Below are 27,519 nucleotides of genomic sequence, written 5' to 3'. Positions count from 1 at the left end.
CCGGCATGGAAGTTCCATGAGGAAGGGATATGGGCTATATTCTCAAGACCTAAATGAAGCAGGGCCTGGCACATAGTAGGCCCTCCATATCTGTTGAAATAAGGAATGAATGCCATTTCCCTCTCTTTCCTCCCAGAGATATGAGTACTTTGGGCATTTCTCTGCCCACAAGACCCTTTGACCAACCCTTGCTATAATACCAAATGATCACCATAGAGCTAACTGGACAGAATCCCAGGGTGGGCTGGGAATAGGGCAATGGAGAGAGACAGCTGGAGGTCTGGAAAGGAGATTTTGGGTCATTCGTGTTGGCTTTGTGGGCAGTTAGAATGAAGGCTTAAAGGAGGGGACTCATACAGCCAGCGCTCGGCCCTCTTGCATCCACACAATGGGAGGGTGATGATTTGCTTTTGAGCCCACCTCCCCTTCTGAGCCCGCCAACTTGATGCAGAGGCAGTGGTATTTTCTCTTGTATCCCTCCAAGAGGCTTGACACAGGGCATGGCCCCCAAGTGTCTGCTGTCTATTCGTGATTGACAGCCGGGTCTCTGGAGACCACCACTCCTGCCCCACCCAGACGTACCCAACAGTACCAGCAAGGCAATTCAGCATTCAGAGAATGGCACTTTATTTTAAGACTTGATTTTTTTGCCATGATTTTCTACGGATTCTTCCATGATGGTGTCATCTTCTTCTACAGTGACCAGGACCTTCTTGCCCACCAGACTAAAGATGTCTTCGGGAGGGTAGCCTTTGGGCTCACCCACCTTCACAGTGAGCATGTCCAGTGTTAGAATGGTGCCTTCTGGAATTTTCACTTTGGCTACCACAGACTTGCCCAGCTGTGGATAAAATGAAGACTCAGTGCCGGTCTCACAAAAGGAACTAGTGCACATTGCTTTATACCCATGGTCCCTGATCAGTGTTCACAAGGTACCTTGAGAATAGGGACTAAATTCTCCCCCTCGGTTCATAGAGTGGCATCTCACACTGGAAGGGACTCAGCCAACATAGGGTGAACTCAGACTCAGAAGAGGGGCCTTCACAATAAAGTGCAAAGGAAAGGGCTCAGATAATGTCACCAAACAGAGTCAGGTCCAAATCCAAGCTGTGGCTGAGTTTCTCTGTAAAATGAGAACTAACAGTGCCTCTGCTTGTCAGATGACAGTAAGGATTGGTGATAACCTGTGCAATCTACCTGGAACACAGACTGCTCCCGGGAAGTGAAAATTATGTCATTTACTTTCGTCATCATTTAGTTCATTCAAGATCTCATTTTAAACATGGGGAAACTGAGGCTCACAGAGGGCAGGTGCGTTGGCCAAGGCCGCAGGGAGCAGGGATGAGAACCTAGGATTCCTCATTCCTGCCCACTGCTCTCAAGGGACATGAATATAGCAGTTACTTTGCTCAGTAAAATAGGAATGTGGAGGGCTCACAGGATGGTAAGTACAACCGCTATTCAGAAGACAGGAAAAGGGGCCTCCTAGGATGGGGCAGACAGGACAGGCAGGCGAGCAGACTGAAGGATACATGAAGCTCATGACCAGCATTTCTACGTCTTGTCCATAATGTTGTTAAATTATCTATTAGATTATGCTACAGCTTCCATGTCAGGGCCAAGGAATCAATTCTGGAATGTAGTGCCAGGACAAAATGTCTGTCCATGGATAATTATCAGATTACGTATCCTGTTATATTTCACTGTTTGCTCGGGAAGCCAGGAGAGTCAGAACCAAATTAAATGCGCAACTCTCATCTGGTTTCTGGTATAATTCTCTCCCCTTTTCCTCTATCAAGGAGTTTGTTTCTTTTTGCTATTATTGTAATTTCCTGATGCATATGCAGCTTTGATTGGAGGGGAGTGAGTGGGTCCCCACTAGGATAAAAGACGCCAGCATTCCCCACGCATGCTTGATGGCTGATCTTTGCCTCGACCCAGCCAGCCTGCAGCAGACTAGTCATGTGCACTCCTGGCAACCCCGGGACGCCTGGCTTTGTGACTCAGAGGCCAAGACCAGTCCAGGCCAAAGCTTCTGAGAAGCCCAGATGGTCAGTGTGCCAGGCAGTGAGCCTCAGCATTTCCTCTGTCTGAAGGTCAATGCTACACAGCTTAAACTGCTCCTGAAGGAACAGCTGCATCACCTACCACCAACCAACCGCCTACAACAACCCGTTGCCACCAGCCACCGAACAACCCCAAGACAATCTGCTGCCGCCAGCCACCCACCAACACCCAAGACAACCCACTGCTCTCATTTACCAAGTGCCTTCCCCGATTAGGGATCCCTCAACATATCACAGGCCCTTCTCCCCCTGCCTCACAGAACCCCTGAATGTTTCTCAAGACTTAACCTACTCCAAGGGACCCCAGACTTGACTTGAGTGCTTCACAAGGCCCTGGACATCACCATCCCCTTACATCTCCTGGAGTCTAGAAACTGGGGCCACAGGCTTCACAGACTTAGTCAGAAATTATAAGATGATCCTAGGTGGTCAGAGGAACTGCTACAGTCGCCTGAAAGGACACATTTCTCCCGCTGCTAGTCTGAGCCCAGAGAGACTCAGCAGGCTGGCGCGACATTCATCCCACTGGCCTGGGCTCAGGCAGGGTTGGTCCTGACTACCTGGCCAGGGAAGCCCACTGCAGCGCCTCAGAGCAGTGGAGCCTGGCAGGGTCGGGCGGCACCCACCTTCTCGTTGCAGGCTCTCTCACAAGGCAGCAGCTGCTTGGTGGGGGAGCCCATGGCCTTCTCCACGAGGCGCACGGACCGCACCAGCTCAGCCAGCTCTCCAGGCTCCAGTGAGGCTGAGTGGTCACTCCCCTTCCAGGTCTTGTCCAAAGTTATATGACGCTCCAAAACCTTGGCCCCCAGAGCCACTGCAGCCACAGATATTGCTATGCCGGTTTCGTGCCCAGAATACCCTATGGGAATGTCAGGAAAGACCTTCTGATATTCCTTTAAAACAGAAAAAGAAAAGATTAAATACTGTGGTGCTTTATGCGTATATTCCAGAGCCAGGCAGATCTGAGTTAGAGTCCAGTTTAGCCGTTCACCATCTGTGCAACTGCAAGCAAGATACTGGGCTCCCTGGGTCTCTCCTCACCAGGGATAATAATACCTGTCGAGGGCTGCTGTAAATTTGTGAAAAGCACTCAGCACACTGTAAATGCCCCCAAAATAATGGCTATTGTTATCAAGAATGCATTTTAAGAATGTTTCACACTGCGCAAACCGCCAGGAATGACAACAGAGCTATAACCGAATGCCTAAGCTCATCCAAAAAGCACCTGTCACGTTTAATTAGCCTGAGCTGCTGAAAGCAAGTGTGTTATATGCACAAATATCACCATCAATAATATATACAGCCCAATCTCCGAACAATCCTTTGGTGGAAATGGTAAATAATTAATTTGTTATCTATAATTCACTGAATGCAACAAAAGACATTCTAAGTCGAGTGAGTCTTGTCAGTGAGGGTGACCAGAAACCTTAAGTACAGTAGAAAGACCCAGATGGGGTTTAATAAAAGATGAGGACAGCTGAGTGGCAAAGGCCTTGAAAAGCAGGCTTACAGGACGAGATGGACAAGGGAATGCACGTTGCTGGGTCGGAGGCTTCAAACCGCTGTAATATGGTGGGCTGGGCCCGAGGTGGGGGAGGGCTGGCAACTTATAATGCTCACTGTGCCCTAGTATCAAGAGAGCAGGCATGACTGCACCTCGGGGGAGAGCGGGGAAGGGAAGGAAAGCGGGACCATGCTGCACAGGGAAAGAAAATCAAGGAAAGTATTTGGAGTCACAGATACTAAATTGTTGATTATGGTAATCTCTGTGGGATGGGATTACAGAGGATGTTTACTTTCTATGTTCCGTAATTCAAAGCTGTTTGAATTTCTAAAAATCATATTTAAATTTTAAAAATAACATTATTTCGAGATGGCTAGAAACAGAGAAGACTATCAACTGGGAGGGATAGAAAGTTTAAGTAAAAAGATCTGTCAGTTTTCAAAAAAAGGTTAATTTTTTAAAGTTAAATAGGAAGACTGCATAGCAACATATACAAAAGCTTATATTATTACAAAAAATGTCAAATACTGTACTGAAAGGAAAATATAAAACTAGTTAATTGCAATTTCAGGATTATGTGTGTATATGAGGTCAGATAATTAAGTTCACAAACTTAATTGTCACACCTCGTATATACGTATATTTAGAATTACACTAATATTACTATAATGTTTTTGTATGATAATTACATACATACATTCCTAATTAAGTTAAATTTCAGATGCTACCAGGAGAAACTGATAGAGTTGACTTGAGACAGTAAGAGACAAAGGATTCCAGTCCCAGCTTTGCCACCGAGCTACTGTGAGATCCCAGGCAAGTAAGTTCTTCTCCCTTTGAGACTAGACTTCACCATCTATAAACTGATTTAATTTGAGTAGACAAATCCTGGGAAAGGAAAAGCTCCCTCAAGGCTGTCACTGTAACTCGTCTGAGCCTCAGGGATGCTCAGAATTACTGGTAGAAAATAACAGAGCTGGCACATAACACAGAGCAGGAAAAGCCAGAAGTTTCAAAAAGGTCGCCTACAATTCAATATGAAAAAAACCCAAAAAGATATTTGTACACCAATGTTTCTAACAGCATTATTCACAACATCCAAAAGGTGGACACATCCACAATGTATATCAACTGTTGGGTAAACAAAATGTGGTATATATACACAACGGAATGTTACTCAGCCTTAAAAAGGAATGAAGTGATGACACATGAAGTCACTTAAAAAGGAATGAAGTGATATAACATGGACGAACCTTGAAGACATTATGCTAAGTGAAAGAAGGTGACATAAAAGGACAAATATTGTATGATTCCACCTATATGAGGTACCTAGAGTAGTCAAATATATAAAGACAGAACGGTGGCTGCCAGGTGCTGAGGGAGGGAGAAATGGGCAGTTGGTATTTACCGGGCTGATTTTCAGTTCGGGATGATGAAGAAGTTCTGGAGATGGATGGTAGTGATTGTGGCACAACGTGGATGTACTTAACGCCACTGAACTATCCACCTAAAAATGGCTAGGATGGTAAATCTCATGTTACGTGCATTTTACCACACATACAAAAAAAGGCAACGCACTAAGAAAGGATATAGTCCCGCAATTCACAGAAGAGGAACCTCTGATGGCTGTTACACATGAGCAAAGAAAATGTATATCGAAAACTATGAGGACTCCACCTTAAACTCTAAAATGTGCAAAATTAAGATTGGTTTTAAGAAAATTTAATTAATAATCACCCTTTTTAGAATATATTTGCTCCCTTAGCTGCACAGTTGGTTCTAACTTGATTCTATAACAGCAAGATTGTCAAAGGATGTTCCAATTACAAAGCACGTCAAGGGGGGGTGGGAGATGAGGGTAAAGGGGATCAAATATATGGTGATGGAAGGAGCGCTGACTCTGGGTGGTGAACACACAATGGGATTTATAGATGATGTGATACAGAATTGTACACCTGAAATCTATGTAACTTTACCAACAATTGTCACCCGAATAAACTTTAATTAAAAAAACAAAACAAAAACAAACAAAAAACCAAAGCACATCAAGGATGGTCAGAATTTTGGCTGTAAAAAGGCGACATTTTCCCCACAGGACATGGTCCAATAAAAGCCATTTTGCAGCGGCCCAAGGAGATAACGGCCCTCCCTCCAGCTCACCGCGATGACGCGCAGGTTGACGTCCTCCGGCAGGAGCGGGTATGCACTGGTGCACTGCAGGAAGCAGAAGTTGGGGTTGAGGGGCTTCACAATCCGATAGACTTGCTTCATGGTGTCCATCGACTGCATCCCGCTGGAGATCACCATTGGGCGGCCTGAGTGACGCAACACCAACACCACCGTCACTTTCTCTTTAGGGGTTCTGACCGTCCCTCAAGTACACCCCAACTGCTGGTCTCATCATTCAACTGACCTCCACAAACATCTCTCAAACACTGTGCCAGCCACTGTGGAGGAACAGAGGAGAGCTCGGTGGGTTCCTGCCCTCGACCGTGGTTATTGTAGACGCCCCTCGCCCGCCAACACGATCATTTAGCGAAGTGAACTGAATGAAGGAGTCAGAGGAATTTCATACTCCTCAGAGAAAGAGGAGCATCTCGTTGGATTAAGAGGTGGGGTAGGGTCAGTACAGACCCCAGATTATGACTGTGTGTGAGGCCCAGGGCTGCCACTTACTGGCTGTGAGGTCTCAGATGCCTCATCTATGAAATAAGTCTAAAGCATCATAATTATATGACCTGCTGTCCCCGGGTGGTTGTGAGAAGCAAATGAGATCATTCGTGTTGTAAAACCACCTTAGCAACTATAATGTGCAGACACTAGATAGTACACCTACAGAATAATTCTCAAAGGCAGAGATGCCTCTAATACGTTTTATATATAGTGTCCTATCCTCAATGTCATAAAATGTGTTATAAATTAAAAATAATGTTTAATTACATTCTTGTAACAACTGTCATCCTTAATTTCTTCCCTTTCAAGTCAGCACATGAAAAAGTGGAAGTACATGTCAATTGAAAAGAGATTTCTAAATAAAGTCTGTTTTCATGAGACTCCTTTAGTTATCACTAAAGAAGTAAAAACATGGTTTGGACTCCCCCAGATTTTATGACAACAATTAAACACTCACCTTTTTTGGCTGTCTTTTCCAGATAAGGAAAATTGTTAGTGTCCCCAGATCCAACTTTGAAAAATGGAACATTCAGTTCATGCAGAAACTCAACTGCCATCTACAAAAATCAAAGGAGCCTTTTTCACCTCTGTTCAGAAACACTGCCCTCAAGACTGGCGAGGAGCCACATACAAACAGGAAATCCCCTCCTCACACCAGCAAGAGGGACTGAGCGCTCCCAACAACGCTTCCCAACAACGTGAAAGCAGTCCAAGATTTCATTCAAATTCAAACGTTCTTTCATTCACAGCCACCCATCCATTTGTCCAGCAAACATTGTATGCTGGCCCTCGCTGGCTACTCAATCTGGAAAAAAATCAGAACCCTGGCCAGATCTTCTTCCCCAGGGGCTTGGGGCCCCAGGGCCTAGTGAACAAATGCAAACGGGTCATGACCTAATCTTGACCCAGAAAACCAGGCAGTGAAGGCAAGTGAGAAAATGAACATCCCTCAAAGGCCTTACCCTTTACACAGGACCAAAAAGCCAGGAAGAAAGGCCATTTCAGTCCTTGCCAAAAGTGGAAAAAACAGGGCATTTTATGGCCCAGCCCTGACACAGTGATCCATAGCTGGCAGGGCCCATCAAATCCAAGCCCTTTCAGACCTCAAACCATGCCACCCACAGAAAAAAGGAACCTCAGTTGCTTTTTGTGTTGACATAACATCATGGCTTAAGGTCACCTATCTAGGGCCTTCCACTCTCCTTATCTGGGAGTCATCAGTAAGACTCAGGAGATTGGCAAGTGTCAGCAAGCGCGTGCTGAAGGAAATCAGTAGACCACTTACAGTTTAAAGAGTAAAATCTCGGTTTGCTGTCAAATTACAAGAACCTGAAAAACTACCACTTACTACTATTTTTAAAAAATTGAAGTTGAAAATCAGAAGTGGAGAGAATCAAAGTCCTGGAATGTTTCCACACATCTAAGTTGTTCTATCTATCCTAAAATACTGCCTAGGTTTCAGAAGTGAGTTTGGAAGACTTGATGAGCTAGGTCAGTGCTTTTCATGCTTTAAATTCAGCACACGAATCTCCCAGGGATCTTATTCGAATGAAATGCAAACTCTGACTGACCGTCTAGGGTAGGGCAGAGAATCTGCATTTCTAGTAAGTTCCTGGGCAATGCCAAGGCTGCTGCTCTGTGAATCATCCTCTGAAGAGCAAGGAGCTAGGTTACCATGCCTGAAAATCCAAAGGGCACTGGGGTGGTAAAGAACAGTGTGAAAAGGTCATTCTGCCACAGGCTCTTTAAATCAACCTCCTGGGGCCTGAGATTCGTCCATCTTCCTAGCAGGTGATGAGCTACTCCAGTCACGGTGGCTGCACTCAGAAGATAATTTTCCTCATATGTAAGTCCTGTAATAATGTATCTGTTAGAGCTGCTGGAGAGCCATACAGAGAGGTTAACCAGCCAATGAACAGTTCAATGGCAGTTTGCAACCCCCTTTGTTCAAGAGACGCTGACCAGTGTGGCCCGAGCACCACTTACCTCCAAGTGTGCTAAGCCACCTTTGCTGCAATTCTTGCTGACTCCTCCCTTCTACTTATCTCTTCCCCTTCCGTATTTTTCTAGCTCACTCTCTCCTGTTTATGTGTCTCACACTAGAATGGAACTGAAACACATTGTTTAAATGAACAAAGTCAAATTTTCTCACCCTTTTCACGCTATCTGGCAGATAAAGAGAGTATTTTCTATTTTCAGAGGGCTAGGTCTGAAAATATTTTCAGAGGGAAACCCCTATGTTAAGTTTTCTTCTATATAATTTTCAACTTGTGAGAGGGTGGCTCCTGATGGAAAAGTCCCCAAGGGCATACAGAGACATATAAACCCACTCAGGAGACGTCAGAGCGAACAGGGGCAAGGAAGGATCAAATGCAGGAAAAACACTTCATAAAAGCTTACCTACGGAAGTTGTAAAATTCACACTTTTCAAGTGAGGAAAAGGGGGCAAATTCCTGCTGGGAAGGAATAGACAGACTCGTATCATTTTGCAGCCTTCCTGGGGAACCATCCCCACCTAGTGGCCATTCAGAAAACTGTCATTTCAGATTGATCTCTGAAAAGGGTGCCAACTTCAGTCTTGGGGTGATGCTAGCCTTCCCTCCCGGTGCCCCGGCCAACTCAGGCTGCATCAGCTCCAGTGGCCCCCTTCTTTCTGTGGGCTCCTTGGCTTCCCCTAGACCTGCCCACCCAGCTGTCCATTCCCTTTCTATCTAAGGATGCGACACAGCCAGGCAGCCTCTCAATTTCCCCTCCGTCCCACCCCACAGTAAAAGGCCTGAAAGGAATTGGCCCGAAAAGAACTTAGCCAGTATGACCCTCCCTGGGCATCCAACTGGGTTAAATACGCAGAAGAAAAGGGTCCCACGAGCACACTGGTTTGGGTGAAATGCTGCATTGCCAGAGCTCCCTCCCACAGGGTCCCAGTAAATACACTTGTCCAGCTTTTTCTACCCCTGTGTTTCCCAAGCTTTTCAATTCAGAACTCTTGTTTATTTGGGGGGAGGGGCTTTATTGATTCTAAATTCATTCATGAAGATTGACAATGTGTGCCCAGAATCCCCTTCCCATTTCATGTCCTGTGAGAAACTTTGGGGCCCGCTGATCTAAGAGGTAACAGAAGAGGACCTGGGATTTTTCTAAAGCTCCTTTCACTCCCCTCAGTTTTGGGATCTTGTAGGAAAGGAAACAGCAGCCCATGGTGATGACTGGGGAGAAGAAGGGGTGCTGGAGAGCTGCTCAGGGTGCGGAATGAAGAGAGGGGGAGCTGCCCATGCCAGTTAGAGTGCACCACGCCTTGGGGGAGAAGCAGGGGGGGCGCGGAAGGGGCGCCCACTGCAGTGCTGGGAAAGGAAAGGAAGGGAGGAGGAAAGAGGGTACCGTGGAGGCGGTGCTGGGAGGGAAGGGCAGCTCTCCTAGGATGGGCCACTTGTGTGTGAGGGCAGCACGTCCTTCAGGGCCACCTCCATGGTCGGCTTCCATGGGCTTTCTGAACAGAACTCTCCACTGACACCAAAGGCTCTGCTCGGTTCAGCCCAGGTCCACCATACCCTGTGCAGCTTCTGACCAGGTGCCCTGAGGGTCTGCCACACCCTCACCTTTCCTTCGCAAACAAAGAACACCCTAGGACAGCATGCAGAGTGGAGAAAAGAAGCACTTATGTCCATAAGGAAATTAGGGTGGCTAAATACCCAGAGCCACTTGGCAGGTAAACACGGAACAAGGGACCAACCCACTTTTAACTGCTGGGTAGACAGGACATGCAAGTTCAGCAAAGGGGCCTGGCTGGCAAAGCAAATTAACTCTTGTAAAGGCTCTTAAGAATGCATTTCCCCTCACTGCCTGTGCCCAAGTCAGTCAGGAGACCAGCTGGGAGCAAATGGCATTCCTAGGACAGAGGAGTCTCCCTGCCCAGATCATGTAGAGCAGAAAAACTCCGGAAGGTTCTAAGTAACAGAAGAGCTATCAAGCAGTGGACACAGGTCTTGCACTACCCTTGGACCCCACAGTCTTATCTCACTGAATCCTACCGCAGCCCTGTGAGTGGGCATCTTTATTACCCCATTTTTACAGAGGGGACACCTGAGGCTCAGAGGTTACATGATGAGCTCGAGCCCACATAGTAAGTGTCAGCACCGGGACTTGAACTCAGTATGGCTGCACAGCACACATTCTATACACCAAACAGCAGTGCTTCCTGGGAAGCTAAAGGGGTCCAGGCCAAGAAGCAGCCCCCAAGTCCCAACCCCGAGGCTCCTGCTTCTCACCTTGAAGCCAGCTGGGAACAAATAACCTAAAGTGACTTTTCCTAAGCAGCCTCACCGATGCAAGGAGGTGCCCTCTCTCCTGAGTCCGCATTTGGGAGCTCAGGTGCCTGGAGACATGGACTGAGCAGGAAAGTCCTCACTCCAGGTGTTAAGTCACTGTAGTGATGTCTCCTCTGGTCCTACGATGACTCAGCACATCAGAGCTGGGAGAGACTTTGGACAGTGGTTTGTTCACATCCATAAGAGGAAATAGAGGCCCAGAGGAGGGACGAGACTTGCAAGCTCAACTTAGAGCAAAGCAGGGCAAGAACCCAGATGTCCCGACCCTCGGCCTAGGTTGTTTTCCTCAGCTATAGCTATTGTTTGCTGAGTGCTGGCTGTGCGCTATGCTTTATAGGAATGATCACATTTAATCCTCCTAACAACCTTGTAAGATGGGCTCAGGTACTAACCAACTTTACAGTTGAAGAAACGGAAGCACCAGGAGGTTCAATAACCTCCACATGACACCACGACACACCAGAATGACAAGCAGAAACTTAAACTCAACATCTGACCCCAGAGTCCATGCACTTGACCAGTGGACAGCACAGCCTGGGGGTGCACCATTCCGCATGGGACCCCACGTTTTGGTGTTTACACTCGTAAAAATTACTAAGGACTCTACAGAGCTTTTGTTTATGTAAAGTCTTCGTTCTGTAATTATAGTTTCCCACAGAGCTATAAGACATAACACAGACAGATCACAAGTACACTCCACCCAGTAACCCCCAATGGTAACATCTTACAAAACTACCAGGAAAGTGACACTGACAGAGTCCACTGATCTTATTCAGATGTCACTGATACCTGCTACAACGTGGATGAACCTGGAAAACATGATGCTGTGGGAAAGAAGCCAGTCACAAAGGTCCCCCTAGAGTCTGATTCTATTTATATGCATTGTCCAGAATAGGCAAATTTGCAGACAGAAAACAGGTTAGTGCTTACCTCGGGCTGGGAGAATCAGAATGCGGAATGACTGCTAACGGGTACAGTTTTTCCTTTTGGGGTGATAAAAATGGTCTAAAACTGTATTGATGGTCACACAACTCTGTGAATATACTAAAACTTTAATTGCATAGTTTAATTGGGTGAATTGTACGGTATGTCAATAAAACTGTTATTAGAAAAAAAAGAACGTATAGCACATGCTTCATTAACCACTGCCAGAGGAACGCTGGCATCACACATTACACAGCCTCTGGAAAATGCCACTATACACTTGTGAGAGAGTGGCGGTGAAAAAGGCAAATGACATTTGAGGATCACAAAGATATTTGGGCCTTGTGGACCTTCTGAAAGGTCTCATGAATTCCTGAACCACACTTTGAGAACCGCTACCATACTCTTTGGTTTGTTTACTTTTTGTTATTTTGGTTTGTTATTGTTTTTAGCTGTCACTTAGTGAAATTCCCGGATGACATTTCTTCCATTTCTCCTTACTTTGGACTCAACGCTAGGTATGGTCAGGTTTTAGGAAAACAATGTCTTGAGGAAGCAACTATATGGTGTGTGGGGGGGGAATCACTAAACCACTGAGACTAATTATTTTTAACAAACAGGTCAGGACTTAGTCCTCCAAATGAAAGTAGTTCTCAAAGTAATTACTCTGGGAAAGGCTGTACACTTATTCCCAAGACAATACTAGGGATCCACCTGTACCTTTCCTTGGAAATTCTCTCTAGAGCCTGTTTATGGGTCCTGCAAGACAAATCTGTCTACTTAATGACTCGTTACTAAATCAATTCATATCAAAAGTTTTGCCCAGGAATCTTAAGTCTACTCACATTTGGCACAAGAACAATTAGTAGTTTCCTAAACCCAAACCTGCCCTGCACGGATGAGGATTTGGCTGTCCCTGAGTGTCTGAGTCCTACAGGCAGTTGCCAAAGAGAAATCCCACAAGGTTCTGAACCCCACGGTACTCAAAACAAGCAAGTAATGACAGCAATGCCATTTCCTGGGTATGAACTTCCTTCTAGCAAGGTATTTACTAAGCACATACTATGGGCCGACACTGTGCCAGGATCTGGGGTCACGGTCGTGAACACACAGACATGATCCTGCCCTGAGCCGTGTGCTTTACATATATGGTCTCACCTACTCCACAGGATAAGCCTGCATACTGAGTGTTTTTATTCTACCCCTGTGCCCTTTACCTATGAGGAAACAGGCCTGGAGAGATGCAGGAAGAGTGTGGTCAAGAGGGGAGGCTCTACAGTCCACCTGAGTCCACATGGGTCCACATCAGCCTCTGGTGATCAGTAGCTATCAATACACTCTCTGTGCTTTACTTTCCTCATCTGTGAAATGGGGATAACAACTGTCCTATCTCAAGGGGTTGTTAAGAGGAATAAAGGAGTTGATACATTAAAATACCTAGCACAGAACTTGGTGTATCAGAAACACTCAAGAAATGTTCAAGATTCTTATTCTTGATCACTCAGCTAGTTAATGGCAGAACCAGAAACAACACATACCTCTTTCTGATCCTAAGACCCACATTCTTTCCTACTTAACCTTTTTGGACTTATAGATCCTTTGAGGATCTGATAAAAGCCACTAGCTCTTTAGTTTGGCTCATTCATTCATTCTACTGCGCGACGGGCACCAGGGATGTGTGGGACTAACAGTCGGGTAGGAAAGAGCGACAGTTAACACTTCCTTAGAGAAGCAAAGAGCACCAGGAGAACGTAACAGGGCGGGTGGAGGCCTGCACCAAGCAGGGCCACAGGAAGAATTCCCTCAGGAAGAACTATGTAAGGTGGGATCAGAAAAATGCCCCGTTCCAGGATGCTTGGCTCCTAGGCCACGAAGCCTGAATTCCATCCTGCTGTCCTCCAAGTGACCAGCACTTTGAAAGAACAGCAGGTCTTTGAAAGAACAATATAGACAGATCACTATTTAGCCAGAGGCAAACCTTCTGATTTGTCTGTTAAAAAACAATTCTCTTTCTTTAGAGGACACCGTACACAATCTCAGAAACTCTCCCAGGCTGTGAGTAGCACAGTAACATCCCTGAAATATCTTATTGGGCTGTTGGTTTTGGTGTTGACACCTACGTGACTTACCCATTCCCTTCTGATGTGTCACCACTTCTTACTGACTTTGGGCAAACCCAGTTCTCAGATTTGGAACTGGACATGGAGTGAGGCCCCTGGCTCACCATTTCAATTGCTTAAAAACCAGCAATAGCTTTAAGCAACCTCTTTAGGTAGGTTTTCCTAAAGAATCTGTCCCTTTGTCCCTGGGGCAGCTCTCAGGCCCAGAGACTATCTAGCAGCTACCAATGTAAGAGTGGCAAAGAGAAGAGGGGAAGCCCAAAGCTCTGCTAAGTGCTGGGAAGCCACACACACCTGGACTGACGCCCAGGTGGCAGCTGAGGGACAGTAGAAAGCATGCTGAGCCAGGCTTCAGATCTGCCTTCAAGACCCCTTCCCAGCTGTGTGACACTGTACAAACCTCCCAGCCCTTCTGAGCCTCCGTTTCTTCATCTGTAAAATGGGGCACAGCAAGGATAAACCATATCACTGTATGTGAAGACATTTTGTAAACTATAACATGTAATTAAAAGTAGGAAATTATGATTGTTAAACACACAACTGGATCTGAAGAATGTCATGCTTATCAGTCCTGTGAATGAAAGAATGAATTTGGGCTACAGAACGGACGCCTGGACTTGTCAAGTTTCCCAGAGGCCCAGGTTCTTTGCTGTCCCACCCATTTTTAAACTACGAATGGCCTACACTAAAACTTATGCTTCTTTGGACTCAATTTACAGACATATTTTTGGATTGGAACTGTGGCACAAAGGGTCAGAGGCCTAGAGAATGAACTGGGGTCACTTTAAATATTCTGGTTGATTAAAAGGGCCACACAAATGTTCTTAGGTTTCATCTAGTGATCCATTTCTGCAAAGTTTATTATTTATAAGCATAAAAAACTGAAAGTAATATAAGCATAAAAAACTGAAACTGCATGTCCAAAAGTAGAGAAATGGTTAGGTACATTCTAAATCCTCAAAATAAATATTACACTGCCATTAAAATCTTTAAGCATGTGGGGAGGTGTATGTCAATTAGATCTCAAAAAAGCTGGGAAAAAAACAAGCTATGGGTAAAAGCTTGTGGTATAATGTGAACTGGGAAAAACATACATGGAACTAAATATTCACAAATATAAAAACCAGGTAATAAAATAGCGTACAAAAAGACTTCAGGAGGAAATAAATAAAAAGAGCTACCATGTAGGGATTATGGGTCACTTTCCCCCCCTTTATTCTGTTTTCTAAACTTCCTGTGGTATTCTTTTTACAATTAAAAATGTTTTACATTAAAAAAAAAGAGCACATGAAGGAATCTTGAAGAGGCAGGTCACAGAGCAGATGGGACCCGAGACCTGGCACCAGCTAGACTCTTCCAGGATGTCAGCATGGCCATCCTGTGTGCCACTCCCTTCTGGATGACGCCAATGCCACCCCACCCAAATCAGCCAAGGCCACTCAGCAAGGGTAGACACCTGTTAGAACTGACTTTTCCTGACTCCTAATCCAGGCCACTTCTCACTGGGGGAAAACTGGCCCAGTGGGGGTCTGCCACAAGCTTAAGGGACTCTGAGATTCCAGCGTGGCTGCGCTCTACTCTCAGACATAAGTTGTTTGGAAAACTATGGTGCTCTTCCCACAAACTCTCATAGGGCCGCTGCTGCCTCTGGCCTTCCATTTAGCTGGGCGTTTATCTGGTTAATGCCATGGGTAGCTCTAGGTCCAGAAAGCACAGAAAAGTCTAAAGTGAGCAAGTGCTGCAGCTGGTTCTAAGCCAAAAGCCAGCAGACCACCTGCTGCCCCTTGGGTCTGCTAAAGTGGCCAATGACAGAGCGGCAGAGGGCTCACCTCATCCATGCCAGAAGCAGTGAAGAAGATGCCGACCTCCTCGGCATATCTCTGCAGCTCCTTGTATTGGGCATGGCTGAATTCCAGGTGGCGTTTGTGCTCCCCATACGTCTTCCCCCAGGAATGCTGCGAAGTATACGGCCTCTCCAAGGCTTTCCGATTAAACTTGTACTCCAGCTCACTCTTCTGGAACTTGGCACAATCAGCCCCGCACTCCTGCAACACAGATTAGGGCTCTTTTCAATGACCTGTCGTGGATTCTCAAAGAAAAGAGAAATGTTCTTTTCTCAAAGAAAAGAGAAACTGCTACGACATCATTATCCTTAAAAACAACACTGATTTACAGAGGTGTTAAGAACCTCCAAACACGAGGAACAGGAGAAGCAAAAAGTCTGAAAGGAAGCAAAGGTCAGGGATGGGGCTTTCCCCTTATATTTTCCCCTTAAAAGGAAAAAAGGCAACGGGGCTTTTTAGGGAGCTTTGTTTTATGTTGTAATATTAAAAATAATTAATCAAACCGTTTAGGAAGCTATTAAGTTGTGTAACTAAGCAGAGGATAGTAAAATGAACCCTAGACTAGAATTTAGGAGAAAAAAACCAGAATCTGACCCTAACTCTTGCATAAATCACTTCCTGTCTCTGGACTCAGTTTCTTTATCTATACAAATAACTGCTTTGGGCTAGCTCCAGGACCTAACTGTTCTGAGGAGCCCCTTACCAGGGCAGGAAACAAAGGAATAATTCTGCTTTTAGCCATTTTGCACTTGTGCTTTACTGCATGATATCTTGTTTGAACAAGAGGTTCTGGGGTAAAAAGCAAATAAACGAAACTTAGAAATGCCCCAGCCTGACTGAACAGAAGCTGTAATAGAAAAGCTGGATTGTCTAGCTATAAAAGCTATAATTCTATTACCACTCAGCCTCCAATCTCTCAAAATTGTTTTTAAAAAACACTCAATAGAAACATTAAGGAAACTCCTCTAATATCTCAGTTTACTGACACTTCTGTACACACAGAGGTATTCATACTGTTCAAAACCTTGACTCCAGAAGTGTTTGCGCTAAGAGTGCTGCTTCCACTCCTGGGAAAATCACAAGATGGCATAGTCACGACTTGACACTGGAAAGCAGTTCAAAGAACCTTAGAACTGAAAGTGACATTGGGTAACACAGTTCTCTTTGTGTAGATGAAGATCCCAAGGCTCAGAGTGACCTGACCAGAGGGCACAATGAGTCTCCAGCAGAGCCAGCCAGACCGCTTTCCAAAAGGATGCAGACCATATGTGTCCTGGCCCAAGATGCAGCCTGGACCCCTGCTACGCCCAGGCCTCCAGCAAGCTAAGGTGGAGGTCTTCACAGAGTGTCCCTCAGGCTCCCTTTGCTTCTCACCTTTATCTCAAGAAGTAAACTTAACCCTCAAGAAGTTAAAAAGTTTGTCTTCATCTGGGCAAATCTTCCCTTTACAGGAAGATGATAAAAGTGAAGTAGCAGATACTACTAAAGACAAGATAAAGGTCAGATAAAGGTCTACTACATTCCACAGGACAGCAGGGGTAACCTGAGAACGGCTTCCTCTTCTTCTCTTTTCAGCTTCTTTCCTAAAAATGAGTGATTTCCTTATCTGTGTCATGTTATGGTGAATTCTAGGTTCAGAAAAACACAATTACTGTCTCTGTTTTACTATTATACTCATGGTTTCTTTGTTCAAGGTTTTACTTCTTCTCTACTGGCAAAAAAACAAGCAGCAGAACTCCAGGACGAGCCAAGGTGTGATGCTCCCTTTGCATCAAAATTTAAAAGTTAAAAGTATATTCAGTTAGCAAATCTCTAATTATAATAAGCTTTCTTTTAATATATACAATAAGCTTTGTTTTAATAAAATAAAAATAATTGAATGAACTCAACTTTTAAAATCGCAAACACATTCATTATATAGCTTGTACATAACACACTGGACAACTAACTTGAAAATGTGACTCCATTTGGCAACTAAGACAAAAAAAAATCCTAAAACATAAACATTTCAAAAAATTCCACTAATTTAAATTTAAAATGTACACACTGTAAAACAAATGAAACTGAAGTCTGGAGAGGAAAAGTCACCTGCCCAAGATTATTCAGCTAGTAAATGATATCTGATTCTTGTCCAGTGCTTTCTACTATAACTTAGCCTCAACCTCTTCATTCTTCTACCCCCGGAAAACAATCTTTCAAAATCAAAAGAGAAAAAGAGAAAAAAATGTAACTTTATTTCCATGTCTTTAACACCTCTAGGTATTTTTACAACTTCAGCATTCAGAGGGTACACCTCAGAAAAACAGGTTGTTCCTTTAATGAAGAGCAGGAATTTCCCCTTAGAAAACAATGTTACAGTATAAAACCCAGAGCCCAGTGGCTAGGAGCAAAGCTCTGAAATCCATTATTCACTAGATGTGTGCCCTTGGACAAGTCACTTATCTTCTCTGAGCCTTTTAAAATGAAATTAACAGCATCCGCACCATTGTAAGAATTAAGTGAGATGGTATATGTAAAGCACTTAGCCCAATTAGCTGATGGATAAGCACTAAAGAATGTTAGCAACTGTTACTCTTTAAAGGTATTTTTATGATTCAGTAGGTTCCATAAAAGCAGTTAGTCCTGAAAGAGTAAGATAAAACCTAATCATGAACATTTACAGTCATTCAAGGGGATATTTTTTGAGAAATATCTCCCTCGGCAATTTCATCTTTGTGTGAACAGCATAGAGTGTACTTACACAAACCTAGATGGCATAGCCTACTTTATACCCAGGCATAGCCCCTTGCTCCTTGGCTACAAGCCTATACAGCATGTTACTGTACACAACAACACAACATCAAATCAAGCACAAGATAAAATGATGCAGTCAAGAAACAAGATAAATAGATGTATGAAGCTGCTGCTGGCACAGCACACTTTTACAGCAAACTTTTAAAAAAAATAGGTACAAAGAATACACTCTACAATAATGATAAGAAGTAAACACAAAAACCAGTGATATAATCATTTATTATCAAGTATTATGTACTATACATAATGGTGCTATACAGCTGACCCTTGAACAACATGGGTTTAAACTACGTGGGTCCACTTACATGCAGAATTTTTTCAATAAATATATAGTCAGCCCTCTGTATCCCTACGTTTTGCATCCATGGACTCAACTAATCCACAGATGAGGAGGGCTGACTATGTGCATTGTTGTTCCATTTTAAATAGGGGACGCGAATATCCAGAATGTTGGTATCAGCGGGGGGGGGGGGGGCCTGGAACCAATCCCCTGTGGATACGGAGAGTCACTTAAGTTTTGTGAGAAGTCAAAAGTTATACTTACATTTTTGACTGCAGTGGGGTGGGAGTGGGGGACTAACTCCATGTTGTTCAAGGGTCAACTGTACTTTTATGTAACTAGTTGAGCAGGTTTGCTTACACCTGCATCACCACAAACATATAAGGAGCATTGCCCTATGACATTAGAATGGCTACAGTGTCACTAGGCAATACGAATTTCTCAGCTCCAACCAAAACTCATGGGACCACTGCTGCATCTCTTTGACCCAAACCTCGTTATGTGGAACATGACAGTATTGACCCTCATGTGCCCAGTACTGTGCTATGAGCTTTACATGAGTTATCTCATTTGATCCTTGTAACTCTTTAGGCAAGTACTGTTATTATCAAGTCTGGTTTTTAAATGAGGCACCGAGGCTCACAGAGATTAAGTAACTCGCCTACGTTCACATAACTGGTAAGTGCGGGAGTCAGGATTTGAACCCAGTGTCCTGGCATTTGACCAGTGCACATTCCAAACACAACAAATGGCAGGTGAGAGAGACCACAGAACTTCCCAAAATTCCGGGAAGTAATTCAGTGTCACTGCAAGATGTCTGAGATGAAAAATGACAGGTAGGAAGGGGCCAGGTCATCAAGGTCTTGAAGGCTATGTTCAAGGTGAGGAAAGTGAAGACAGAGAAAAATAATACAGGGTCATTTTAACCAAACCGCTAAATTATTAGTATTATAAAGGTTGACGCATGAGGAAAATGATTCTTTTTCTTATTTGCACTTGCCTGGGAACTTAAATTTTTGAACTTTCCAGTCCTGCATCAATACCTAGAGATACGAGGTGTGATCAAAAAATACAGTGAATGTTTAAGTTAAAAAATTGATTACAGTAAAAGACACATTGTAATTAATCCCCCTCAAAATACTCCCCCTCACATCGAACACACCTATCCCATCGTTCTTGCCACTTTTTGAAGCAGTTCTGGAAGTCTTCTTTCCTGAGTGTTTTTAGTTGCACTGTTGTAGCTGCCTCAATGTCCTGAATCGATTCAAAACCTTTACCTTTCATGGTCATTTTGACTCTGGAGAAGGGCCAGAAGTCACAGGGTGCCAGATCTCATGAATAGATGGATGAGAACACACTATGTTTTTATTTGACAGAAATTGCTGTACCAGAAGCGATATGTGACACGTAGCCTTTCCATTGTGATCTCAAAATACGGTGAATGCTGCTGCCAAGGGCCATCCAACGGAAAGGCAGGAAACGCAGGGATCTTCAATATGGGAAGCAGCATGTCAAACCTTAGTAACAGTGTGTGACAAGTTTCAACTTGTTTGGTGCAGTCAGTCGGGTATGAGCTACGGTTGAGAGGTGTGTTTTAAAGTGTGACATAAATCATCCTCCACCATGACAACACTCTGTGTCACACATCGCTTCTGGTACATGGCAATTTCTGTCAAATAAAACCATTACGGTGTGTCCTCATCCACTTTATTCACCAGATCTGGCATCATGCGACTTCTGGCTCTTCCCCAAAGTCAAAATGATTCAGGACATCAAAGCAGCCATGACAGTGGAACTAAAGACACAAAAAAAGGACTTTCAGAACTGCTTCAGAAAGTGTCAAGAATGATGGGGTAAGTGTGCTCAAAATGAGGGGAAGTATTTTGAGGGGGATTAATGGCAATGTGTCTGTTAATGTAATATTTTTTATTTATTTAAACATTCACCGTATTGTTTAATCACACCTTGTACATCGGTTCGTTGGGTCAATGCCGACACACATCAAACCTGCAGATAACTCGCTGACTATTCCCTAAAGGACTTAGCACATGCCCAGACTTCCTGGCATCCATCATCCAGACAACCTGACAGCCAACTGATGTGTCCTGGACCAAGCCAAGGGCTAAGGATGCAGGACTGATTATTCTCAAGGATGTGACTTTAGTATAAGAACTCTTAACTTTCCTTTCTTCTTTGGAACACTTCTGGGTTTTTGCCTAAGTGCGTTTCCAAACTCTAAGACCCTTGACTAAATCTTTGTCATTTATTTTTAGCCAAAGCCTCCTGACTCTTTCTGAATACGTTGGAAAAGGGTTACAACCCTACCTACAGGTAATTGGGAGCCACTGAAGGTGCCAGGCAGGGGTACGACCTAATCAAATCTGTGTTTTAGAAAGATCATTCTGCCACCAAGAAGGGACGGTCAGCGAGGCAACTGCAAGGGATGAAAAAGAGAATTCGAAAGATTGTGAAATGGCCCTGGCAAGCTAGAGGCAGAGGGAAGCGGTCCCGGCTTCCCGCGGCCCCGCCCCTTTACAGAGCGGAGTGGAGGGACCCCCTCTCCGAGGCCGGCCATCCCCAGGCCCCGCACCCTTCCGGCTTGCTTCTCCTCCAGGGCGCTCCCCTCACCTTGGCCATAAGGATCATGCGCTTGGCCACGTCCAGGTCGCCCTGATGGTTTTGGCCGATCTCGGCAATGATGAAGCACGGGTGCTGCCCGCCCACCCAGCGCCCAGGACACAGCTCCAGTTCCAGCGGCATTGCTCCGCTTGGGTCTGGCCGCCGCCGCCTCTGATCAGCTCAGTCCGCAGCTCTGCAGGCGCTCACCTCGACCCCGCCACGTCAGCCCGCGGCCTCTGCGCAGCCAATCCTTGGGCCCCGCCTCTCTCCTGCCAGCCAATCGGGGCAGGAGGCGGAGCTACCCGTTAGGAGGGTGGTAGCGCGGGAGGAAGGAGCCCGGCGTCTTCCTTGGCTGGGCGAGTTGGCTCGCCGCTGGGAAGCGTGGTTTGTGACCATTGCAGGATCTAGACGTGTACCGGTGAACAAACATTCCCCGAAGAAGGCTGACGGCTGCCTTCGCAGGGCGTAGTCTAAGTCTAGCTTCCAAGGGCGTGGGGACAGCGCGCCCTACAGTGTAATGGAAAGAAACGGATTCTGGATTTAGAATTACAGTGCTGATTCCGGCCCAGCCCCTGCCAGGAACCAGCTCTTGATCATGCATACGTTAGTCTTTCTGAATGTTACTTGCCTTTTTCTCTGAAACGGGAAAATTATATAGAACCCACCTCACAACGTTCGTCAGATGAAGTGTGGAAAACCTTGATCACAGTACTTGGACTTCAGTTAGCTTTCAATAAGTGGTAGCTTTTCCTAGTATGTGAGAGGCAACAGGTTCAAAAAGTTCCACTTTGTCCAACGTCATTCGGAAAGCCAAAGCGGAGCTGGGGCTAGGACCCTGGATTGCTTCCCAGCCTAGGAACCTATGTTGGGTTGCAGACAAAGTTGAGAAATAAAAGCCACTTTGAAGGAAAAAAAAATAATACTGATTCCCAGCTTGACTTACCAGAACTGATGAGAAAACTAACAAGAAAAGAGAGGAGGAGGCACCTCTGGGTGGAAGGTGAGAAGGGTAGGTTCTGGACACGTTGATATAAATATGCGGGTGAAACTGCCCACCAGGCAGGAGGAAAGGCAGGTCTGACGCTCACAGTAGAGGTCTGGGCAGGAGAGAGAGATCTGGGAGCCATGCTGAGTGAGGAAAAGACCAAGGATCGGTTGGACTGCTGAAGGAGAGTGTGCAGAGGGATGAGCCTTGTGCAGCTGCCCTGGAAGGAATGGAGAAAGGGACAAGAAGCAGGTGACATTGTGTCCTGAGAAGGGCAGACTTACAGGGTCAAAGGCCCATAGTCCAGGAGACTGAAGAGAATGAGCAAGAACTTGGTGGGACTTGGGGGCCGCTGTTGATAGCAGATTTGGTGGCCAAGGGAAAGTGAGGAAACAGAAGGGGTGAAAACAGACCTTTTCTTGGGAAAGTTCAGTTGTTAAAAGCATATGGAAATGGATCCTGGGCTAGAGGAGGTCTTAGAGTTGAGGGTTTCTGAAGAAGTGCATTATTTGGAGGCCAGGTGGAAGCAATCAAAGGAAAGAAAGAGATTGCAGCAGAGTTCATTCACCCTCGTAGGTGTGCTAGACTAGATGGCATGTGCTTTAAGTCTCTCAAGTTTAGACGGCCTTTCACACCTTGCTAAAGCTCAGCAACAGACCTTGATTACAGAAAAAACGAAATCCAACAGCAAAATAACTCAGTCACTTTGGGCTAAAGAAACCATTATGGTTTTGCTTAATTAGTGAATAAGTGGAAATTAAAGGGAAGAAAGGAAAAATTATGTTTAAAAATACAATTATCCCACAATAGCAAGTTAGGCTGATGCTATTTGTGGTTAAATAAGAGCTTTCAGTAAATTGAAGTAGTACTGCTTTACCTTACTATATAGTAAGGAGGAAAGATTGCAATTTTCATTCCACTCTTGTTCTTTTTAAAGTCAGTTTCTGGTGCTTTCTGTTGCTTTTCCTGCTTGTATAATGAATCAATGTTCAATCTGTCGAAATGCATGAGAGCATGTGGGAAGATCTTTTAAAAGAAATTAAAACACCAATGAGGGATTTTTTATTGGCAAGAGAGGGCAAGGAAGAACTCAGCTTTGGAGAAACTAGGGTATCCAGAGCGCTGGGTCATGGGGATCAAGATAGGGGATGGAGACTCAGTTCTCAGACCTGAGACCTTGGGGCCTGGGGCCCCTGTAGCCAGCCTGACTGTACTAAGCCTCTCCTGAATGAAGTTGGCTCCTCTAAAGCCTTCTCCAACCAAGGACTCCAGCCTAATTTTTGCCATTCTGTTCTCCAGCTACACTGAACTAGTTTGAGTTCCACTAAAGGATAATGTTCTCTCACCTCCAGACCTTGGCACAGGCTGTTTCCTCAGCCTGCACACTCCCCATGCCTCTACCCCCCCACACTGAGCTATGCTGGGACATCTTTTGCAGGTCCTTCAGCCTAGAAGTCACTTCCTTTCAGAATCTTCTCTGATCTCCCTAACAACCTTCTCTGGGCTACCATAGGAACCTCTTCTTCAACTACTTAATTACCCTTAATGGTGACTGCCTCTTCTCGTTCGTCATTCCCTCTAGACTGTGACCTCCTTTGGGTCAGGAACCATCCGGAGCACTTACTCAGCCCTAAACCCAGAGCAAAGCCCTAGTGATGCAATGGTGAACCAGACAGATGAGGCCTCTGCCCTTACGTGGCTTATAGCCACGTACTGTAACTGTCCTACGGGGCCAGGACCTCGAGAGCAGGGTCTGCACTGTTTTCTAGTGTATCCCTAGCACCAAGCACAGGATTTCGTCACACTTAGTAGGTCCCAATAAACATTTTCTGAATGAGCAAGTGCAGAAAAGGAAAGATGACAGCAAAGAGTTAGGCATAACTGACTTCATTTTTACTCCTGAAGACACATTCAATCTCTTAGGGGAACATAACTATTCCCTGAAGTTAGCTTTCTGGAGAATTTCTCTGAGGAAGAAGTGAAGTATTGAAGCTTCCCAACCCAAGTGGTAGTTGTCAGTAGTTGCCAAACCCCTAAGGGTTTCATGGTTCCAACCCTGAAAGCTTTAGCTGGTCTCACTCTGTCCTGACCTCTGTAATCAACAGTCTTGTTAGCCAGCATCTACTTTGCTCCTAGATTGAGGAGGAAGAAACAGGTCCACTAATTTCCTCATCAGAATGGAGTCAGGAGCCAGAAGGCCCTAAGGAGGTACATCTGGCTAAGAGCCGAAACTGGCCTTGGGTAGAGCCGGATTGGCAGTCCCAGCCGGGCACTTACTGGCTACCTGACTTTGTGTAAGGCCCTTCACCTCTAAATCCGTTTCCACATCTGTAAAATGGGGATTACAGAGTATTATTTTGCAGGGGGTTTGAAGATTTAAAAAGAATCCTCAACAAATGGCCATCTGGTCCCTTCCTGATTTGAAGCAGATACACATCCCACTCATGCTAATGTGAGACAGTAATGCTACTTCCCAGAATGACTAGTCGGACTAGTAAAACCAATTTACTAGTATTCCTACTGCAGTTTTTAGAAAATACTTCATTCACCGTCCTGGGGGTGCAGCCCCCATTCAGCCTTGTCCAGATAACTGTAACAGCCTCATTAGTCTCCTGCTACAGGTCTGTCCCTTTCCATTCTGTCAGCCCAAAGCACAGCTGACATATTTTCCACCAGATCAAATCCTTACCTACTTCTCCGGAGGCCTGAGGTAACTGCAAGTAGCACCCCTGTTGCTGGTTAGAACTTGGGAGTGTACCCCATTCCCATTTATACAGCTGGAACGGAACTGCAAGCTCACTTATTTTCAGATGAGGAACTAGCAGCTCATAATAAGGAAGTGACTCAGGAAGGTCACATACTAGCCAGTGGACAGGCTGGGGCTAGCTCTCTGGATTGTTTGAGGCCTCCCTCGCAACTCCACTCCTGCTTTTCCAGGGCTGGGGTGGGGTGATGCCACAATGAACACACACACCCCGAACTCCTCGTGGCCCAGGGTGAAGCCCTCTAATCAGAGTAACGCTAAGGGTCGTTCATGTCCCTGTATACCCTCCCCAACGCTACTGAGACAAGTTATCACGTCCGTGGTCAGATTCTGAAGCTGACCTAATTGGCTCTGCGAAGAACTTCTACACTTGCTGCAATCTTGGTGGTTTTCCTGCAGAGCAACTGTTTGGCTGGCCAAAGCTTAAGTGGGCTGGTAACTTGACTCCCCTCTTCAAACTGTCAACACAGCGTATCATCAGCCTCATTAAAATTGATGTCAGCACAACTTGACAGGGCTGGAGAGAAGGGAAGGTCACAGCCTGAGGGTAGAACCTTTGTGATGTCTCACCTTTCTCAGGTGGTAGGATAGTGTAGCCCCAATAGAAATGCCAGAAATGGGAAGGATTGACTCTGCTGTACCTATCCTCATGTGACTCGTCAGGAGTCCTGGTGGCCGTGAAGGGGCTGGGGGGCTAGCGTCTTACACAAGACGGTCTGCATTTCCATGAGAAGTGTCAGTCACTTTTCAGATCCCGGGTTCCTGTAGGAGTGAATTCGTGGTAAGAGGACAGTTGAAAACGGCCCCATAGTTTCTAGGCTAGGTTCTTTCACTTCACCAGCACTAGTCCCTCTCCTGTGCCTCACTTTCCCCATCTCTACAATGAGCAATGGTTCCAACCTTTTTATCATTAAAGGACAGATGCTTCAAATGCAATCACGATATTCCAACCTACCACACAGGAACAGAGCAATTGCTGTAGCTGGAGGGCAGGGGTATGTGTGGAGATGCCTCCACCGACCGGAAGAATCAAGTCAGTACTAGTCATCCAGCCCATCATGGCTTCTACCTGGCTCAGACATTTCGTAACTCAAATACCCATTGCAGAAGCTGGAGGCAAACCCAGCCAGTGAACGTCTCCTTCAGATGGCAGACAACTCCAGAAATATGACCTGTTCTGTGACCTCATCACCAAAAAGTTTGCTTCTTCAAAAATTTAAAAACTGTCTAGTCAAGAGCAGCTGAGCCTCAAGGACCAACCTGAAGTCAGAATGTCACAGGCTTTTGGAAAACCTAACTTTAAAAGAAAAACATGATAGAAATGAAAATCTGACTTTGTAATTCCCTAGATATCCTCACTGGCTACGTGTAGTAAGCAGGTCAAGCTGACATGTTACAAAGTGAACGTCCAAGGTTTGACCTTCAAGGCCTTTTAGAATGAAGTTCCAAATTACTGCTCAACCCTCACCTGCCATTCGTCTATTTTCATCATCCTCCAGTCAAACTTGCCTATTTGATTATAAATGTACTCAGCAATTCCCTACCTCTGCTCATGTTCCTCCCTTTCTCCACTGCCATTTCTAAACCTTGTATTTGCATGTGCAGCTCAAATACTTTCCTTTTAGGAAACTTCTCCAGTCCTTCAAGTTGGAAGCCACCTTTCCAGCCTCTGAATTATCCACTTACTGGACCTCTTGTCCTGGATCCTAGTAAATATCACTGCTGTGTCTGTTCTCTCTTCCCTCCTAGCTACTGAGCACCCAAGGGCTGACCTGTCTCTATTCCAATCCCCTCCCCCTTGACCAGCCAGGAGCCTGGCACATTCTAGGTGCTTGGCAGATACTGGAAAGTTCTGTAAACTTGAAAAAAAAGGAAAAATAATCATCCAAAGTTATGTTGGTATTTGACAACATCTACAAAACCCAAGGACACTTAGGCTACAGAAATTATAACATATTGAACGTTTGCCAAATGAGAGATAAGGCCTGTGATTGGGGAAAATAAAGTAATACCTGTTAAAACAGAAATCAAATACAATTTTCTTGAATTTCCTTTGCAAAAAACAAACTCCACTTTAAAAGACTAGAGATTTCAATTTTAAAGTAGATGTTTTAGAGGTTCTAATGAAACTATGTAACTTTTTCTAGACATAAATTCAAATTAGATTGCTATTTTTAACATAGCTTTTACACACACAAAAACCCCTCATAGTAGCTTATAGCTAAGATTTACTAAAACAAATCCTCAAATCTTCCACTACAAAACTATTGACAATGCAGTCACATATCTATTAAATAGCTGAGCCACTGAATACACAGACTGCAGAATATCTTACACCTCCCCCAAATCCCTTTAAGATCTGTAAGAATAGAGAAAATTTCCAGCCTCTGAAAAAGCTGAGCTGACCTCAAGCAGTGCCTACCTGCTCTGTGGCAAGGCTTTTCACATGTCATTCCTCCTTAGCACACCTGTCTTGGTAACAAACCACACTGTTTACCCATCAGTCAAACCCTACATATTTCAGCCTTGGTGCAAAGCCCATTTTTTTCTTCAGACCTTCCAGTCAGTGAGGGTCACAGACCATCAGTACTGCAAGAGACTTCAGAAGCCATTTGGTCACAC

The 27,519-nt window shown here is 45.0% G+C and overlaps 1 protein-coding gene across 1 annotated transcript; it reads right to left on the bottom strand.

Annotated features, from left to right (window-relative positions):
- Positions 1-610: 610 nt before the first annotated feature.
- On the bottom strand, positions 611-21,385 carry NANS (N-acetylneuraminate synthase). Its single transcript, XM_033123734.1, has 6 exons — positions 21,158-21,385; positions 15,442-15,657; positions 6,701-6,800; positions 5,731-5,885; positions 2,693-2,959; positions 611-841 (listed from the first exon to the last, which is right to left on the bottom strand). The coding sequence occupies exons 1-6, from the start codon at positions 21,287-21,289 to the stop codon at positions 632-634; spliced, it is 1,080 nt and encodes a 359-aa protein (XP_032979625.1). The 5' UTR covers positions 21,290-21,385; the 3' UTR covers positions 611-631.
- Between the last annotated feature and the right edge of the window lie 6,134 nt (positions 21,386-27,519).

The sequence above is a fragment of the Rhinolophus ferrumequinum genome, chromosome 12 (genome assembly GCF_004115265.2).
Source record: "Rhinolophus ferrumequinum isolate MPI-CBG mRhiFer1 chromosome 12, mRhiFer1_v1.p, whole genome shotgun sequence".
Classification (NCBI taxonomy): Eukaryota; Metazoa; Chordata; class Mammalia; order Chiroptera; family Rhinolophidae; genus Rhinolophus; species Rhinolophus ferrumequinum.
The sequence above is the reverse complement of the archived record's forward strand: the minus strand, read 5'-3'. Positions and strand labels throughout refer to the sequence as shown.

Coding starts and splice junctions, on each gene's coding strand:
- NANS (XM_033123734.1), bottom strand. CDS start 21,289: ATGCCGCTGGAACTGGAGCTGTGTCCTGGGCGCTGGGTGGGCGGGCAG. Junction 15,658..21,157: donor GCATGATCCTTATGGCCAAG/GTGAGGGGAGCG, acceptor TCTGTGTTGCAG/GAGTGCGGGGCTGATTGTGC. Junction 6,801..15,441: donor CTGCTTCTGGCATGGATGAG/GTGAGCCCTCTG, acceptor TGATTTTTGTAG/ATGGCAGTTGAGTTTCTGCA.